This window comes from Nicotiana tomentosiformis, chromosome 11, assembly GCF_000390325.3.
Source record: "Nicotiana tomentosiformis chromosome 11, ASM39032v3, whole genome shotgun sequence".
NCBI classification, from domain to species: domain Eukaryota; kingdom Viridiplantae; phylum Streptophyta; class Magnoliopsida; order Solanales; family Solanaceae; genus Nicotiana; species Nicotiana tomentosiformis.
The window spans coordinates 47393204-47410336 of NC_090822.1; the positions used below are offsets into that span (position 1 = coordinate 47393204).

General features: G+C 40.7%; 1 protein-coding gene across 1 annotated transcript; it reads left to right on the forward strand.

Annotated features, from left to right (window-relative positions):
* The first annotated feature begins 10532 nt into the window (after positions 1-10532).
* LOC104099471 (lysine histidine transporter 1-like) lies at positions 10533-13513 on the forward strand. Its single transcript, XM_009606477.4, has 6 exons — positions 10533-10960; positions 11738-12518; positions 12634-12739; positions 12860-12951; positions 13046-13114; positions 13228-13513. The coding sequence occupies exons 1-6, from the start codon at positions 10779-10781 to the stop codon at positions 13324-13326; spliced, it is 1329 nt and encodes a 442-aa protein (XP_009604772.1). The 5' UTR covers positions 10533-10778; the 3' UTR covers positions 13327-13513.
* The last annotated feature ends 3620 nt before the right edge of the window (positions 13514-17133 follow it).

Below are 17133 nucleotides of genomic sequence, written 5' to 3' on the forward strand. Positions count from 1 at the left end.
AGATTCATCCCTTTTATTGATAATTATTATTCACCCACTGATTTTACACCTAGATTATGTGTGTTTGATGTGAAATTTGGAGAATTTTGGACTATGTATTGGAGAGTGAGATTTGGGGATTTGAGGGTCGATTTGTGGTTGGAATTGGATGATTTTGGTATGGTTAGACTCGTAATTGAATGAGTGTTCAGATTTTGTGAATTTTGTCGAGTTCTGAGGTGCGAGCCCGGGGTTGACTTTTTGATTTTGGTTAAAGCTCTTAGCTTTATCATAGGGAATCAATTCCTATAGTTTGTATTGATTATATTAAGTTGTTTGTGACTAGATTCGAGTCGTTCGGAGGCCGATTCGTGGGGCAAGGATTTATTGGAGCTTTGGGTTGCGTGCTTTGAGGTAAGTAACATTTCTAAACTTATATTTGAGGGTATTTAACCCTGAAAACAACGTTATATGAAATATTTTGGGTGACATACTAGGTGAGGGGCGTGTGTGCGTACACCAGTGTGTTTATTGTTTGGGGAGACCTTTAGTCTATTATCGGGCTTGTCTTGCTATCATATCATGTTATCCTCGCGTTCCCTCTTCTTGTTTGATTATTTGAACTATGAATCATGTCAGACATCATGTCTAGGCAATGTTCTAACTGTTTGAGACATGATAGGGCTATTCTTGTTGTTTCTGAGTTATATACCTTATTTGCACACATGTTCTCAGTCATGATACAATATCTATGTATGATATTTCTGTCTCAGTACTTCTTATTTGATTCCTCACATGTTGTTGATACCGCTTAAGGGTAAAACTGTTAAACTGAGTATTTGAGATGTGTTTATTTGAGACTTGAACGGTAAATGACTGAGTTTGGGCCTTAGAGCTGGTTTCATACCGATTTGAGGTGATGTGTACGCCAGACCCATATTGGGTTGTGTGTTATTATTTAGGGGTGACACGTGCACCAGGCCTTCTTATTGTACTAAATTATTATAATTAGCGCTTGGGCAGGATCCGCCCCTCCGGAGTCTGACATGCCAGCAGTGGGCGCATGCACAGTATTTCACATATGTGCTTGATGATGGGCATTTATGCTAGGCACCCGTACAGTGCTAAATGTAAATATTCTTGATAGATCTACTGTGATACTGTTGATTGACATGTATATCTGACATGCAGGCATAGAGATGTACTTTTCTCATGCTACCTGATAATCGACCTGCTTTATCTGTGTTGGGCTTTAACTGTTATACTTGAAAGCATGTCTAAATTACTGAAATGTGACCAAGCTGAACTTGATATTATTGAGCTACTATTTCTGCGGTTTATCCTTTATATTCTGAACTGTTATCGGTTATTGGTATTAGCATTGGATTGTTGTTCTGAGCTTGTCACGGCTTTCAACCCAAGGTTAGTGTTATTACTTCTTAAGTACATTGTGTCGGTTGTACTCATACTACATTCTACACTTCGCGTGCAGATCTAGGTACATCCGATCGAGGTGATTTCCAAACTTGAGTTGTTGCCATCTTTTGGGAGACTACGAGGTAGCTGTCATATCATCCGGAGTCCTTGAAGTCCTCTTTTTGTTATCTGTAGCTTTACTGTTCTTACATTCAAGCAGCTGTATTAGAGGATTTCGCTTGTACCTTATTATTCATTATTGCCCAGGCACTCGTTGACTCCAGATTTTGGGGTTTGTTGTAGTAGCATTTTGGCTCACTTCTCAGATATTTTTATGACATTCTTCCGCTGTTGAATTATTAGATTATGTTTAATCGATTCCATAATTATTATGTGACTGCTGGCTTACCTAGCGGGTTGAGTTATGTGCCATCACGACTTGTGGATTTTGGGTCGTGACAAGTTTGCATCAGAGCCCTAGGTTACTTTGGTCTCACTTGTCATGAGCATGTTTTGTAGAGTCTTACGGATTGGTGCAGAGACGTCTGTACTTATCTTCGAGAGGCTACCGAACTATTCGAAAACTTCACTTTCTTGCATTCTTATTGTGCACATTTGTTATTTCCGAAGTTTGAACCTTGACTCTTTTATTCTCTCAAGATGGTGAGGACACGTGCGACCAAATCAGGCAGACGATCACCTATACCATCAGTTAGGGCCGTGAAAGGTCGGGGCCATGGTAGAGGCCAAGGTGTGGCTCGTACTATAGCTAGCGCAGCATTTGTGGAGCCACCAGTTGCTCCCGCTAAGGAGTAGATACCAAATGTGGTTGAGCCGGTGGGACTAGCTCAGGCACCAGCTATGTCCATTGTGATCCCAGGCCTTCAGAAGGCCTTAGCCCAGATTTTGACTGTGTGTACGTGCCTGGCTCAGCAGTCTCAGTTCTAGCTGCACTAGCCACTTCTCATGCCGGGGGAGGTGCTCAGACTCCCGTTGCTCGTACTCCAGAGCAGGTAGCTCAGGGACTCGAGACACCGGGGATACTACCAGCCCAGCCGGTTGCTGCTGCTTGGGCCGAGGTTGGCCCACCTATGAGTGATGAGGAGTAGAAGAGACTAGAGATTTGGGAGGCTTAAGCCTCTAGAGTTCAGCGGGGAGGAATCAAAGAATGCTCAGGATTTCTTAGACCAGTGTCAGCGAATTCTTTGCACAGCGGGTATTTTGGAGACTAGTGGAGTTGCATTTACCATCTTTTAGCTGACTAGGGCAGCCTACAGATGGTGGCAGGCCTATGTGTTGAGCAGGCTAGTTGGAGCAGCGCCACTTTCATGGCATGAGTTCTCTATTCTCTTTTTAGAGAAGTTTGTCCCACAGACTCGTAGGGAGGAGCTGCGTAGAGAATTTGAGAAGCTACGTTAGGGAGATATGATTGTCACCTAGTATGAGATGAGATTGGCAGATTTGGCTCGTCATGCTATATGGTTGGTTCCCACAGAGAGAGAGAGAGAGAGAGAGAGAGAGAGAGAGAGAGGGAGAGAGAGAGAGAGAGAGAGGATCAAGAGGTTCATTGATGGCCTCAACTATGGCCTACATTACAGTTTGGCCCGAAAGGCCGAGACGGATGCTAGTTTTGACCGGGTGGTAGAGATTGCTAGGCGCTTGGAGTCTGTTTGCAGGCTTGAGCACGAGGTGCAGGAAGTCAAGAGGCCTCGTGGTTTTGGGGTTTCAATGGTACCTCATTTGGAGTTCAGTCACATCAGAAGTCATCCTTACATGCCCGCTCAAATGGCTCGTCCGGTTCATCCTAGTGCATCAGCTAGTCATGGTTCATACAGTGCTCGTCCGAGTCAGTCATCTTATAGTGCCCTCCCAGCTTATAGTTCATCCCGTGCTTCATCAGTTCATGGTTCATCAATACTGGGTTCTTCCGGTGGCTATTCTAGTTCTAAGTGTCCAATTCAGGCCCCATTGTCATTTCCAGCTCGAGGTTGTTATGACTGTGGAGAGTTAGGCATGTGAGTAAGTAGTGCCCCCAACACTACAGAGGTCCAGTGCGGTAGGGAGGCCAGTCTATGACCACTACACTAGTTTCTTGATCACCCGCCTAGCTAACTCGGGGTGGGACTGAGGCAGTTCGAGGTCGCCCTAGAGGGGGAGATCGATCAGGTGATGGTCAGGCTCGATGTTATGCTTTTCCCGCCAGGTTAGAGGCAATTGCTTTAGACGCGGTGATCACATGTATTGTTTCAGTATGCCATAGGGATGCTTCCATATTATTTGACCCTGATTCAACTTATTCATATGTATCATCATACTTTCCTCGTTATTTGGATATGCCACGTGATTCCTTAGTTATGCATGTTCATGTATCTACACCAGTGGGTGATTCTATTATTGTGGACAGTGTATATAAGTCATGTGTGGTGACTATTGGGTAATTAGAGATGAGAGTTAATCTTTTACTGCTTAGCATGGTTGATTTTGACGTTATTTTGGGCATGGATTTGTTGTCACCATGTCATGCTATTTTGGATTGTCATACTAAAATCGCGACATTGGCGATGCTGGGATTACCTAGGGTTGAGTGGAAAGGTTCTCTGGACTATGTTCCCAGTCGAGTGATTTCATATGTGAAGGCCCAACGGACGGTTGGAAAGGGATGTCTATCATATTTTGCTTTTGTGAGGGATGTTAGTGTTGATACTCCTACCATTGAGTTCATTTCGGTAGTGAGAGACTTTTCGGATGTGTTTCCTACAGACCTACCGGGCATGCCACCCGACAGGGACATTGATTTTGGTATTGACTTGGTGCTGGGCACTCAGACCATATCTATTCTTCCGTATTATATGGCACCAATAGAGTTGAAGGAATTGAAAGAACAACTTCAGGAGCTACTTGATAAGGGATTCATTAGGCCTAGTGTTTTGCCTTGGGGTGTACCGGTTCTGTTTGTAAACAAGAAGGATAGTACCATGCGAATATGCATTGATTACAAGCATTTGACCAAAGTTACAATTAAGAACAAGTACCCACAACCGCGCATTGATGACTTATTTGACCAACTTTAGGGTGCTAGAGTGTTCTCTAAGATTGATTTGAGGTTAGGGTATCACTAGTTGAAGATTCTGGATTCTGATATTCTGAAGATGGCATTCAGGACCCGCTATGGTCACTGCGAGTTTCTTGTGATGTCTTTTGGGCCAACCAACAGCCCAGCAATATTTATGCATCTGATGAATAGTGTATTCCAGCCATATCTTGATTCTTTTGTCATAGTATTCATTGATGATATACTGGTGTACTCACGCAGCAAGGCAAATCATGAGCAGTATCTGAGGATTATATTCCAGACGTTAAGGGAGAAGAAGCTATATGCTAAATTCTCAAGTGTGAGTTTTGGCTTGATTGTGTGGAATTCTTGGTGCATGTGGTGTCCGGTGAGGGGATCAAGGTAGATCCGAAGAAGATTGAGGCAGTTCAGAGTTGGCCCAAATCGTCTTCAGCTATTGAGTTTCGGAGTTTTCTTGGCTTGGCCGGATACTATCGCCGTTTTGTGGAGGGTTTTTCGTCCATTGGTGCACCTTTGACTAGATTGACCAGAAGGGTGCCCCATTCAGGTGGTCTGATGAGTGTGATGAGAGCTTTCAAAAGCTCAAGATTGCCTTGACCACTGCCATAGTTCTAGTTTTTCCTTTAACGTCGGGTTCATATACGATTTATTGTGATGCTTCGCAGATTGGTATTGGGTGTATCTTGATGTAGGGTAGGGTGATTGCTTATGCTTAGCTCCAGTTGAAGCCCCATCAGAAGAACTACACCGCTCATGATTTAGAGTTAGCAACTATTATACACACATTGAAGATTTGGAGGCACTATCTCTACGGCGTGCCTTGTAAGGTATTTATAGATCATCGGAGTCTATAGCACTTATTTAAGAAGAAGTATCTAATTTTGAGGCAGCGGAGGTGGTTAGATCTGTTAAAAGACTATGATATTACCATTTTGTATCATCTCGGAAAGGCCAATGTCGTCACTGATGCCTTGAGTAGGAAGACCGTGAGTATGTGTAGCCTTGCATATACTCCAGTTGGTGAGAGACCGCTAGCATCAGATGTTCAGACCTTGGCCAATAAGTTCGTGAGGTTAGATTTTTAAGAGCCTAGTCGGATTCTAGCTTGCGTGGTTTCTCGGCCTTCTTTGTATGAGTGCATCAGAGAGCATCCGTATAACGACTCCCATTTTCTTGTTCTTAAGGACACAGTGCAGCACGGTGATGCCAATGAGGTTTTCTATTAGGGATGATGGGGTGTTGCGGATGCAAAGTCGGATTTGTGTGCTCAATATGGATGGGTTACATGATTTGATCCTTGATGAGGCCACAGTTCGCGATATTCCATTCATCTAGGTGCCGCTAAGATGTATCAGGAATTGAGGCAACACTATTGGTGGAGAAGAATGAAGAAAGATATAGTGGGGTATGTGGCTCGGTATTTTAACTGTCAGCAGGTGAAGTACGAGCATCAGAGGCCAGGGACATGAGATTCTCGAGTGGAAATAAGAGCGTGTTACCATGGACTTCGTTATTGGACTCCCATGGACTTTGAAGAAATTTGATGCAATTTGGGTGATTGTGGACCGGTTGACTAAGTCTTCACATTTTATTCCGGTTGTGACTACCTATTCTTCAGAGCGGCTGGCTGAGATCTATATCCATGAGATTGTTCACCTTTACGGTGTGCTAGTGTCATTGTTTCTGATCAGGGCGCGCAGTTCACATCACAGTTTTGGAGATCAGTGCAGCGAGATTTGGGCACACGAGTTGAGTTGAGTACAGAATTCCACCCCCAGACAGACGGATAGTCCGAGCACCCCATTTAGATCTTGGAGGATATGCTACGCGCTTGTGTTATGGATTCAGGGGTTCTTGGGATCAGTTTCTGCCTCTTGCAGAGTTTGCCTACAATAACAGCTACCAATTGAGTATTTAGATGGCTCCTTATGAGGTCATATATGGGAGGCAGTGTTGATCTCCAGTTGGTTGGTTTGAGCCGGGAGAGGCTAGGTTGTTAGGTACTGATTTGGTTCGGGATGCTTTGGAGAAAGTCAAGTTGATTCAGGATCGATTTTGTACATCTCAGTCTAGAAAGAGAAGATACTAATCGGAAGGTTCATGATGTCGCATATATGGTGGGAGAGAAGGTATTGCTCAGAGTATCACCCATGAAGGGTGTGATGAGGTTTGGAAGGAAGGGCAAGTTGAGCCCTCGTTATATTGGCCCTTTTATGGTGCTTGAGAGCATTGGAGAGGTGTCCTAGAAGCTTGTATTGCCACCTAGTCTATCGGGTGTTCACCTAGTGTTTCATGTTTCTATACTCCAAAAGTATTATGGTGACTCATCTCATGTTTTGGACTTCAGCACGGTACAGCTAGATGGGGATTTGACTTGTGGAGCCGATGGCCATTTTGGATTGACAGGTTCAAAAGTTGAGATCAAAGAATATAGCTTCAGTGAAAGTTTAGTGGAGAGGCTAGCCAGTCAAGGAGGGTAATTGGGAGACCGAGCGGGAGATACAGAGTAGATATCCACACCTATTTTAGACTCCAGGTATGATTCTAGACCTGTTCGAGAATGAACATTTGTTTAAGAGGGGTAGAATATAATGATCGACCGGTCATTTTATGTATTATAGCCCCTTTCCCCCAGTTATCACTTTTTCTATAATCATTTGTGTTTATGTGACTTGCCGGGGTGGTTGGTTTGGTTCCGGGGATGTTTCAAAGTGAATTGGGACACTTAGTCCCAAGGTTGGAAGCTTGAGTTGAAAGAGTTGACCGGGTATGACTTTTGTGTAGACGACTCCGGAATGGAGTTTTAATGGTTCCAATAGCTTCGTATGGTGATTTTGGACTTAGGAGTATGTCCGGATATTGATTTGGAGGTCCATCGGTCATTTTGGCTTGAATTGGCGAATGTTGGAAAGTTAAAGGCTTTGAAAGGTTGAGAAGTTTGACCGAGAGTTGACTTTTTTGATATCGGGTTTGAATTGTGGTTCCGGGAGTTGTAATAGTTCCATTGCATCATGTATGACTTGTGAGCAAAATTTGAGGTCAATTGGAGTTGGTTTGATACGTTTCGGCATTTGTCTTAGAAGTTGGAAGTTCATTAGTTCATTGCGCTTGAATTGGGGTTTGATTCGTTGTTTTGATGTTGTTTGACATGATTTGAGGCTTCGAATAAGTCTGTATCATGTTTTAGGACTTATTGGTATGTTTGGATGGGATCCTGGGGGCCTCAGGTATGATTCAGATTGAAATCGAATTGAGTTTTGGGCTTAAGGAATTGCTTAAGCTTAAAGCTTCTAGTGTGAACCTGCATGGTTTTGGCCGCAGGTGCGAGACCGCAGAAGCGGCCCTAGGGTCGCAGAAGCAGTTTGGGCTGAGGCTGGGTAAATGCGAGGAATTTTCCACACCTGCGAGAGGAGCGCAGAATCGAAGAGGTGAGGAGGCATGGTTTTATGCAGATGCGGAGTTGAGGGCGCAGGTACGCATGCACAAGAGCGCATATCGTACCGTAGAAGCAAAGTTTTCCAGAATGTCTGGAGCCGCAGAAGCAGAGGCTTAAGCGCAGGTGCGCTTCCGCAGGTGCGAAGTATTTTTCCGCAGAAACGGATGGTCAGGATGTTAATGAAATTCTGCACCTGCGATGGTTTGTCCGCATGTGCGGTGGATGGGAGCGTAGGTGCGAAAAGCCTGGGCAGAAGGATTAAAACGAGGGTTTGAGTTAAATACAATTCCAAAAATTCTTTCACATCGGATTCTTTCTATTTTTTCTTTCAAACAAAACGTTAAAATACAAAAACAATCAGAATGAAAAGCGTCACTTTTATTGAAGAGGGTTTTGGCTACCATTGAAGAGGTAAGTGAAGGTTCATAACTTTTATTGATAATTATTGTTTACCCATTGATTTTATACCTAGATTATGTGTGTTTGAGGTAAAATTTGGGGAATTTTGGACTATGTATTAGAAAGTAGATTTGGGGATTTTAGGGTGGATTTGTGGTTGGAATTGGATGATTTTGGCATGGTTAGACTCGTAATTGAAAGGTTTTTCGGATTTTGTGAATTTTGTCGGGTTTTGAGGTGCAGTCCCGTAGTTGACTTTTTGATTTTGGTTAAAGATCTAAGCTTTATCATAGGAATTGATTCCTATAGCTTGTATTGATTGTCTTAAGTTGTTTGCGACTAGATTCGAGTTGTTCGGAGGTCGATTCGTGAGGCAAGGGTTTGTTGGAGCTTTGAGTTGTGCGCTTTGAGGTAAGTAACATTTCTAAACTTGAATTTGAGGGTATTTAACCATGAGAACTATGTTATATGAAAGATATTGGGGTTACATATGCGCTAGGTGACGTGTGTGTGTGTGCACCGGTGTATTCATGGTTTTGGGAGGCCTCTAGGCTATTACCGGGCTTGTCTTGCTATCATATCATGTTATCCCCGCGTTCCCTCTTCTTGTTTGATTATTTGAACTGTAAATCATGTTAGACATCATGTCTAGTCTATGTGCTAACTATTTGAGACTTGATAGGGCTATTCTTATTGTTTCTAAGTTATATACCTTATTTGCACACATGTTCTCAGTCATGATACTATATCGATGTATGATATCTCTGCGTGAGTACTTCTTATTTGATTCCTCACATATTGTTGATACCGCTAAAGGGTAAAACTGTTAAATTGAGTATTTGAGATGTGTTTATCTCATACTTGAACAGTAAATGATTGAGTTTGGGCCTTAGAGCCGGTTTGGTACTAATTTTGAGGTGACGCGTACGCTAAGCCCATATTGGGCTAAGTGTTATTATTTTGGGGCGATGCGTGCACCATGCCTCCTTATTGGGCTAAATGATTATAATTAGCGCTTGGGAAAGATCCGCCCCTCTGGAGTTTGACATGCCAGCAATGGGCGCATGCATAGTATTTCACATATGTGCTTGATAATGTGCAGTTATGCCAGGCACCCGTACAGTGCTAAGTGTAAATATTCTTGATGGATCTACTCTGATACTGTTGATTGACCTGTATACCTGACATGTAGGCATAGAGATGTAGTTTCCTCATGTTACCTGATAATTGACCTGCTTTATCTGTGTTGGGCTTTAATTGTTATACTTGAAACATGCCTAAATTACTAAAATGTGACCAAGCTGAACTTGATATTATTGAGCTACTGTTTCTACAGTTTATCCTTTATATTCTGAACTGTTATCGGGTATTGGAATTGGTATTGGACTGTTGTTCTGAGCTCGTCACTACTTTCAACACAAGGTTAGTGTTGTTACTTATTGAGTACATTGGACCGGTTGTACTCATACTACACTTTGCACTTCGTGTGTAAATCCAAGTACATCCGGTCGAGGTGATTTCCAGGCTTGAGTTGTTCCGGACTTTTGGGAGACTACGAGGTAGCTGCCATATCGTCTGCAGTCCTTGAAGTCCTCTTTCTGTTATCTTTATCTTTACTGTTCTTACATTCAGACAATTGTATTAGAGGATTTTGCTTGTACCTTGTTATTCAGTAGTGCTCGGGTACTCGTTGACACCAGATTTTGGGATTGGTTGTAGTAGCATTTTGGCTCACTTATCATATATTTTTATGACATTCTTTCGTTGTTACGTTATTAGATTATATTTAACTGATTTTATTATTATTATTATGTGACTGTTGGCTTACCTAGCGGGGTGGGTTAAGTGCCATCACAGCTTGTGTATTTTGGGTCATAACAACTAATGAAAATACTAAAAATAGGTTGACTTAGCGAAACAAATTGTTTTGATAAAATAAATTTAAAATGACAATATAGGTGGTTGAGTTAGCGAAAGAAATTTATGAGACGCACAATTTTGAAAATTTTTGTCCACAATTTGGAAACCCTTATTATTAGGGAATTTTAAGGTTAATATTTGGCCTATTTTTTAGGTTTTAAACAATCTTGTGGTAATTAGATGAGTTAGATAACTTTTGGACATAATAGTTCTCTGGACATTCGGAACCAGCAATAGCCTGTAAAACGAGTCGTCATTTTCGGGTCTCTTAACGTATATATAAGAGCACGTTAGAAAAGCGCATACAGTGAGGGAACTGCATGTGCTTCGTTTTGGGGTTAATAAAACTAAGGACTCTATATTCACTTTGAGTCCTTCTTTGTTCCCTGTTTATCTATTTTAATTCTTGTTTTACATTTTCGGTTCCCTCCACAAAGTGATAAAGAAATATAATTTTGTGGATAATCAAACTCTCCACGTGAACAATATATATGCACAGTTGAAAAAAATAAAAGATATCTATTCCAACAAAAAATAAAGAAAGAAAGAAAACCAATGGCTCATGCTAATGAAAAAGAGAAAGATACCAGAACAGAGGAGGAGAAAGCCATAGATGCATGGCTTCCCATCACATCCGATCGAAATGCGAAGTGGTGGTACTCTACTTTTCATAATGTCACTGCCATGGTTGGTGCTGGTGTCCTCAGTCTCCCTTATGCCATGTCTGAGATGGGATGGTATGTTTTCTGTTTTGTTATCTCTCTTTTCTGGGGGATTTGCGTTTCTTTTTCTTTCTTCCTATATCAATTTTAGTCCAGAATAATTGTTCGTTTATGTGCATTATTCCCTACATTTTAATTTATGTGTCTTACTTTTTTAAGCATATTTCAAAAATAATATCACCCTTCTATATTTATTAAATTCTTAATTCCGACATTCACTTTTTACCCTTCATAACACTCCCGACTCCCTCGTAGGAATGACATGTCATGTTTAAGATTATAATATTTAAAAAGTATCATGATATTATATATATATATAGATTTAGTTTAATATTTCAAGATTCAAAAGTATTCTTTTTATTCTTAAACCTTGGCTCAAACTAGAAAACATAAAATGAAATGGAGAAAGTATATTCTTTTATACTCTTAATTATGTTCTCGTTCATATTTGAGATCACAAATTTTTTGGATAGATCAGATAACCAAGAATTAAACAAGTTGTCTCTCTTTGGATCTGTTGCATGCACGATTCTAATATATAACATCCTTTTAATCTATAATGCTTTATTTGTGCAGATAATTTTAAAGAACGACAAAACGTTCTTGATTTTCTGAGTTTGCTTATTCCTTCTCTTCATATTATGTCTGGAGATTTTGGATTTACTGACATTCCAATGAATTATGTATCAGTATCTTTTATATGGATCGATTCTTATCCCGTTTGGGGATTATTTTTTGTTTTTATTAAATCACCGTCATTCTCTAATGGTGAAGAATTGATCAATGTTACAGGGGGCCTGGGGTGACAGTAATGCTGCTTTCATGGGCAATAACATTTTATACAATCTGGCAAATGGTAGAGATGCATGAAATGGTACCTGGCAAGAGATTTGATAGGTACCACGAGCTAGGTCAACATGCTTTTGGTGAAAAACTAGGACTTTGGATTGTTGTACCCCAACAAATAGTGGTGGACGTGAGTTCTTGCATAATATACATGGTAACAGGTGGCAAGTCGTTGAAGAAATTCCACGAAACAGTTTGCCCTGATTGTCAACCAATAAAGCTGACCTACTTCATCATAATATTCTCCTCAGTCCACTTTGTACTTTCTCATTTGCCAAATTTCAATTCCATATCGTTGGTGTCCTTGGCTGCAGCGGTCATGTCCTTGACATATTCGATTGTTGCTTGGGCAGCGTCTGTAGGGAGAGGGATTGAAGGCAGAGAAGTGAGCTATGAACTTAGGGGTGAAAAGACATCTGATAATATTTTCATGTTCTTGAGTGCACTTGGAGATGTGGCTTTTGCCTATGCTGGCCACAATGTGGTCCTTGAGATTCAAGCCACCATTCCTTCAACACCCGAAAAACCTTCCAAAGGTCCAATGTGGAAAGGTGTATGGGTCGCTTATCTCATCGTCGCCGTCTGTTATCTCCCTGTCGCTTTCATTGGCTATTGGGCCTTTGGTAACGTCGTTGAGGATAACATCTTGCTTTCACTCGAAAAACCTACTTGGGTTATTGCTGCAGCTAACTTGTTTGTTGTCGTTCATGTCATTGGAAGTTACCAGGTACCTACCTACCTTTAATTTTGCTAATTCATGATAGATAAGTGTTAATTTATCTCGTCATCTCATCAATCTGAAAGCTTGAACACATTTTTTGTTTGAAAAAAAACACTTGCAGGTTTTCGCAATGCCCGTATTTGACATGATAGAGACATATGCCGTGAAATCAATGAGACTAAAACCATCCACTATTCTTCGGTTCAGTGTGCGTACTACATATGTTGGTAAGTTATAGGGATACGTACTCATAACTCCTTCTAGCCCCTATTTTAGTTATTTACTTAAAAGAAAGATATTGGAGTGAGTTGTTTTCATTCTATTATTTTATCTTTTTCCAATTGTAGCATTAACATTGTTCGTGGGTCTGACCATACCATTCTTTGGTGGCCTAATGGGATTTTTTGGTGGATTTGCTCTGGCCCCAACATCGTATTACGTAAGTATATTACATAAGGAATTCACCAGTTTTGTTACGTTTTTATGAACCAATTAAGTTATCAGCCAATATTGACCTTGCCTTTTTTCTGCAGCTTCCTTGCATCATTTGGCTTATCATTGTAAAGCCCAAAAGGTTTGGCTTTTCTTGGTTTATCAATTGGGTGAGTAAAATTTAATTTGATTTTATAACTATTCTTATTTAATTTCATGGTTTATTTTATTTCTGTAACTTACTTTGGCTTTTTTCTGTTTTCTTTTTCCAAATAAATTCTAGTTCTGCATCATAGTTGGCATACTGCTGACTGTTTTATCACCCATTGGAGGGATGTGGACTCTTATCAAACAAGCTAAGAACTACCGGTTTTACCAGTGATCTGCAATTCCTTTTTCTTATAATCTGGAACTGTAAATAGTTACCTTTTTTTTTTTGCCTTTTGCCATTTGTTTCTCACACTTATTTTTCAGCACACTTTAGAACAAAAAGAATGTATTTATTTGTTATAAATGCTTAACTGCCTTTGTGAATAATACTTGGAAATAAAACATCTTTGTTTAGGAGTGCTGTCTAATGACTCCAGTTCTTTTTTTTTCTGCCTAATCTAATGCCTCCAATTTATTGACTAAGGTGCTACTAAGAAGAGAGACAAAGGAGAAAAGAATTAATTTTGTCTTTATTAAAGTCAGGGTTGGATTGGTAATTTTTCTTTCCAACTAAGAAAATTCGGCCAAATCTAGCATAACTACATAAGGAAATTTTTTTATTCCGTGTGATACGCGTATTGTCAGTTGCGTGAGGCTCTCTTTGGCTGACAAATGTATGATGTGGGGCTCTTGTTGACTGACAAATGTATGATGTGGGGCTCTTGTTGACTGACAAATGTCTATCGTGGGACCCACAACTACATCTCGCTTCGTTCCCTATCTCCATCTCACTAATCGTTCTCACTCATTTTCCCCCTCTGCTTCTATTCTCTCTCCACTTCTCACAGACACTCCCGGGTATTGTTAACTTCGAACATAACTTCACTCTTGAAATCAGTAAAGAGATTGCTGGGACTCACCCACAATGCCTTGCATATCTATTCTCTCAATCCCATTTATTTAAGAAAAAAATTTAAAATGGGTTATAGACATCAAAATTTTAACGAAGCAGTCCATACGAAATTTGGGCTGAAACCCTAGAAGTCCATTAGGTTGCTTTGACGATACTCTACCATAACCTTAGTTATACTATAAAAAAGGGTACATATTTCCTTGAAAAGTGTCACTACCCAAATTCAAGTGTCCGACACCCGTCACACTACCCGACCTGTGCGCACCAATCCACATGTCAAGACCAAATATAATTGCGGAACCAATTGAAAATCTTATATATTTTCAAATCAAGTCACAAAATATTTTTTATTTTCAAAATCATACATGAAACTTTTCATAAAAATGATACTCCGTATAATCAAATTAAATAATTATTCATTTATGCATGACGTCCGCAATCCTATTTTTACAATCCAACACAACTATTTATGGAGCCTATATACCAAATAATAGAACTAACACTTGAAATAATTCCAATAAAAGAACATAAGAAATAACACGATAGCTACTACGAGATAAAAGTGGTGCTTCATCATACCTCGAAAAGAGAGTCATCCTAGCCCTGTCCACACCTCACATTCTATTGTTTACCTGTAAAACGATACAATTGAATTTGTAACGTGATTTATAGACAAGTAAATTTATTTGATATAAAATAATAAATTAATTAAATAAAATATAAGACTTAGCGTTGAAAATTGAGATAAGACATCAACTAGCTTGGTTCGCTTCGGAAGGCAGAAATATGAATATCAGTAGACAAAAAATAAAGTATTATTGAGCTTTTCAAGTAGTATGTAGCATAAGTTTGTCAGAAAACTCGTGTCTCTATAATGGCTGTTGAACTCACTATTTATAGTTGCACCTAGAGAACAAGGTTCTAGCATCAAGCCCCTCTTAAATGACAATTATGGAGGCCATTGAAGAATGTGTAACGGCAGGCTATGAATGTCATAATTCTCTATAACGGACTGTGTATTTAATACTGCAATATTCTTCATTGAATTTTATCGGGTTGTAGGCATTCATTTGCCTTTATTAGCAATATTCCCTTCGGGGGCTTCTCGATACCAACCGGAACTGCTACCCCCGGTCTTGATTTCCACCAGTCTTGCTTTCCATTTGTCTCCGGTTCCACGTGTCTATCTATTATACGAGGATTTAATATGAACCAATTTTACCCTCGGAGGCTCCTAAACCTAGTGCGTAGCGCTCGGGGGTTTAATTGGTTCTTATTTAATATGAACCAATTAATACCAATAGTATCATGACGTAATTAGCCTCGGAGGCTCCTAAACATTGGGCTAACAGGCCTTGGAAAGACTTTCTATACAATTGGCCTCCCCTAAAGCAGTAACAAGCTACTTTAGTGCGTAGCGCCCGGGTTGTTTTGGGCTCTTCTGGTAGTTTTCCGTGCTCGAGATAGTCAATGATCTTATTTCTCCAGTCCCAGACCAAAGTTTTGTCGCGTTTACCTCATAATAACCGTCCACATCCAATACCGAATGCATAAGCTGTACGACCGTACCGGAGTCTGATCCTTTCATTTTTGTGGATGGACCCAGATTGGCCAGTGCGTTTGCGTCCTTGTTTTCTTCCCTCAAGATGTGGGTGATTGACCATTCCCTAATCCGTGTGAGCAGCGTCTGGACTTTCACTACATATTGTTGCATACGTTCCTCTTTGGTATCGAAGATCCCGTAAACCTGATTTACTTCCAGTTGGGAATCACATTTGATTTCTATGACCTCGGAGTCCAGTCCTTGGGCCAGCTCGAGTCCTACAGTTAAAGCCTCATACTCGGCTTCATTGTTATTGAAGGGAACATTTCTTATGGCCTGCCTCAGGGTTTCTCCCGAGGGCATGATTAGTACTACCCCGAGCTCGAACCTTTTTACGTTAGAAGTTCCGTACGTGAACAAGGTCCAGACTCTTGATGTCATTTCTGACACCATCACCGCTTCTTTGGTGGCCAAAGGCAGCAATCCAGGTCTGAAATTGGCCACAAAGTTGGACAAAACTTGCGACTTGATCGCAGTCCTGGATTTATACTCTATGTCAAATTCACTCATTTAGACTGCCCATTTGACCAGTCGACCTGAAAGTTCAGGTTCGTGAAGGATATTTCGCAGGGGAAAGGTTGTCACCCTGACTATCGGGTGACATTGAAAGTAAGGCCTAAGCTTTCGATCGACACTGTGAGAGCTAAGGCAAACTTTTCCAAATGTGGGTAGCGAGTTTTCGCTCGCGTTAAAATATTACTAACATAATAGATAGGATATTGCGTACCTTCATCTTCACGGACTAAAACGACACTTACCTCTACCTCCGAGACTGTTAAGTAAATCAACAACTACTCGCCTTCCTCCGATTTTGATAGTAATGGGATCGATAAATACCTTTTCAAATCTTTCAGAGCCTACTGGCATTCCGGAGTCCATTCGAAGTTCTTCTTCTTTTTCAGAAGTAAGAAGAAGTGATAATATTTTTCTGAAGACCGAGAAATGAATCTGCTTAAAGCGACCAATCTTCCAATTAACCTATGAACCTCTTTCATGTTTGATAGCTGGTCGGGGATGTCCTCGATGGGTTTAATTTTCACGGGATTGACTTTGATCCCCCTTTGTGACACCAGGAACCCTAAGAACTTACCGGAGCTGACTCCGAATGCACACTTTTTGTGGTTAAGCTTCATGTTGTAATTCCTTAGGATGTCAAAGGTTTCTTGTAGGTGTTTAAGATGATCACCTGCGTTCAAAGGCTTAACCAACATATCATCTATGTAAACTTTGACGATTTTTTCCTGTCTGTTTTTCAGACATTTCATTCACAAGCCTCTGATAAGTGGTTCCGACATTCTTAAGCCCGAAAGGCATCACATTATAGCAATATGTGCCAAAGTTCGTTATGAACGAAGTTTTTTCCTGATCCTCTAGGTTCATTTTGATTTGGTTATACTCCGAATAGGCATCGAGGAAACTCATCAACACATGCCCAACCATCGCGTCAATCATTTGATCAATGTTTGGCAATGGAAACGAGTCTTTTGGGCATGCCTTATTCAGATCCTTATAATCTATGCACA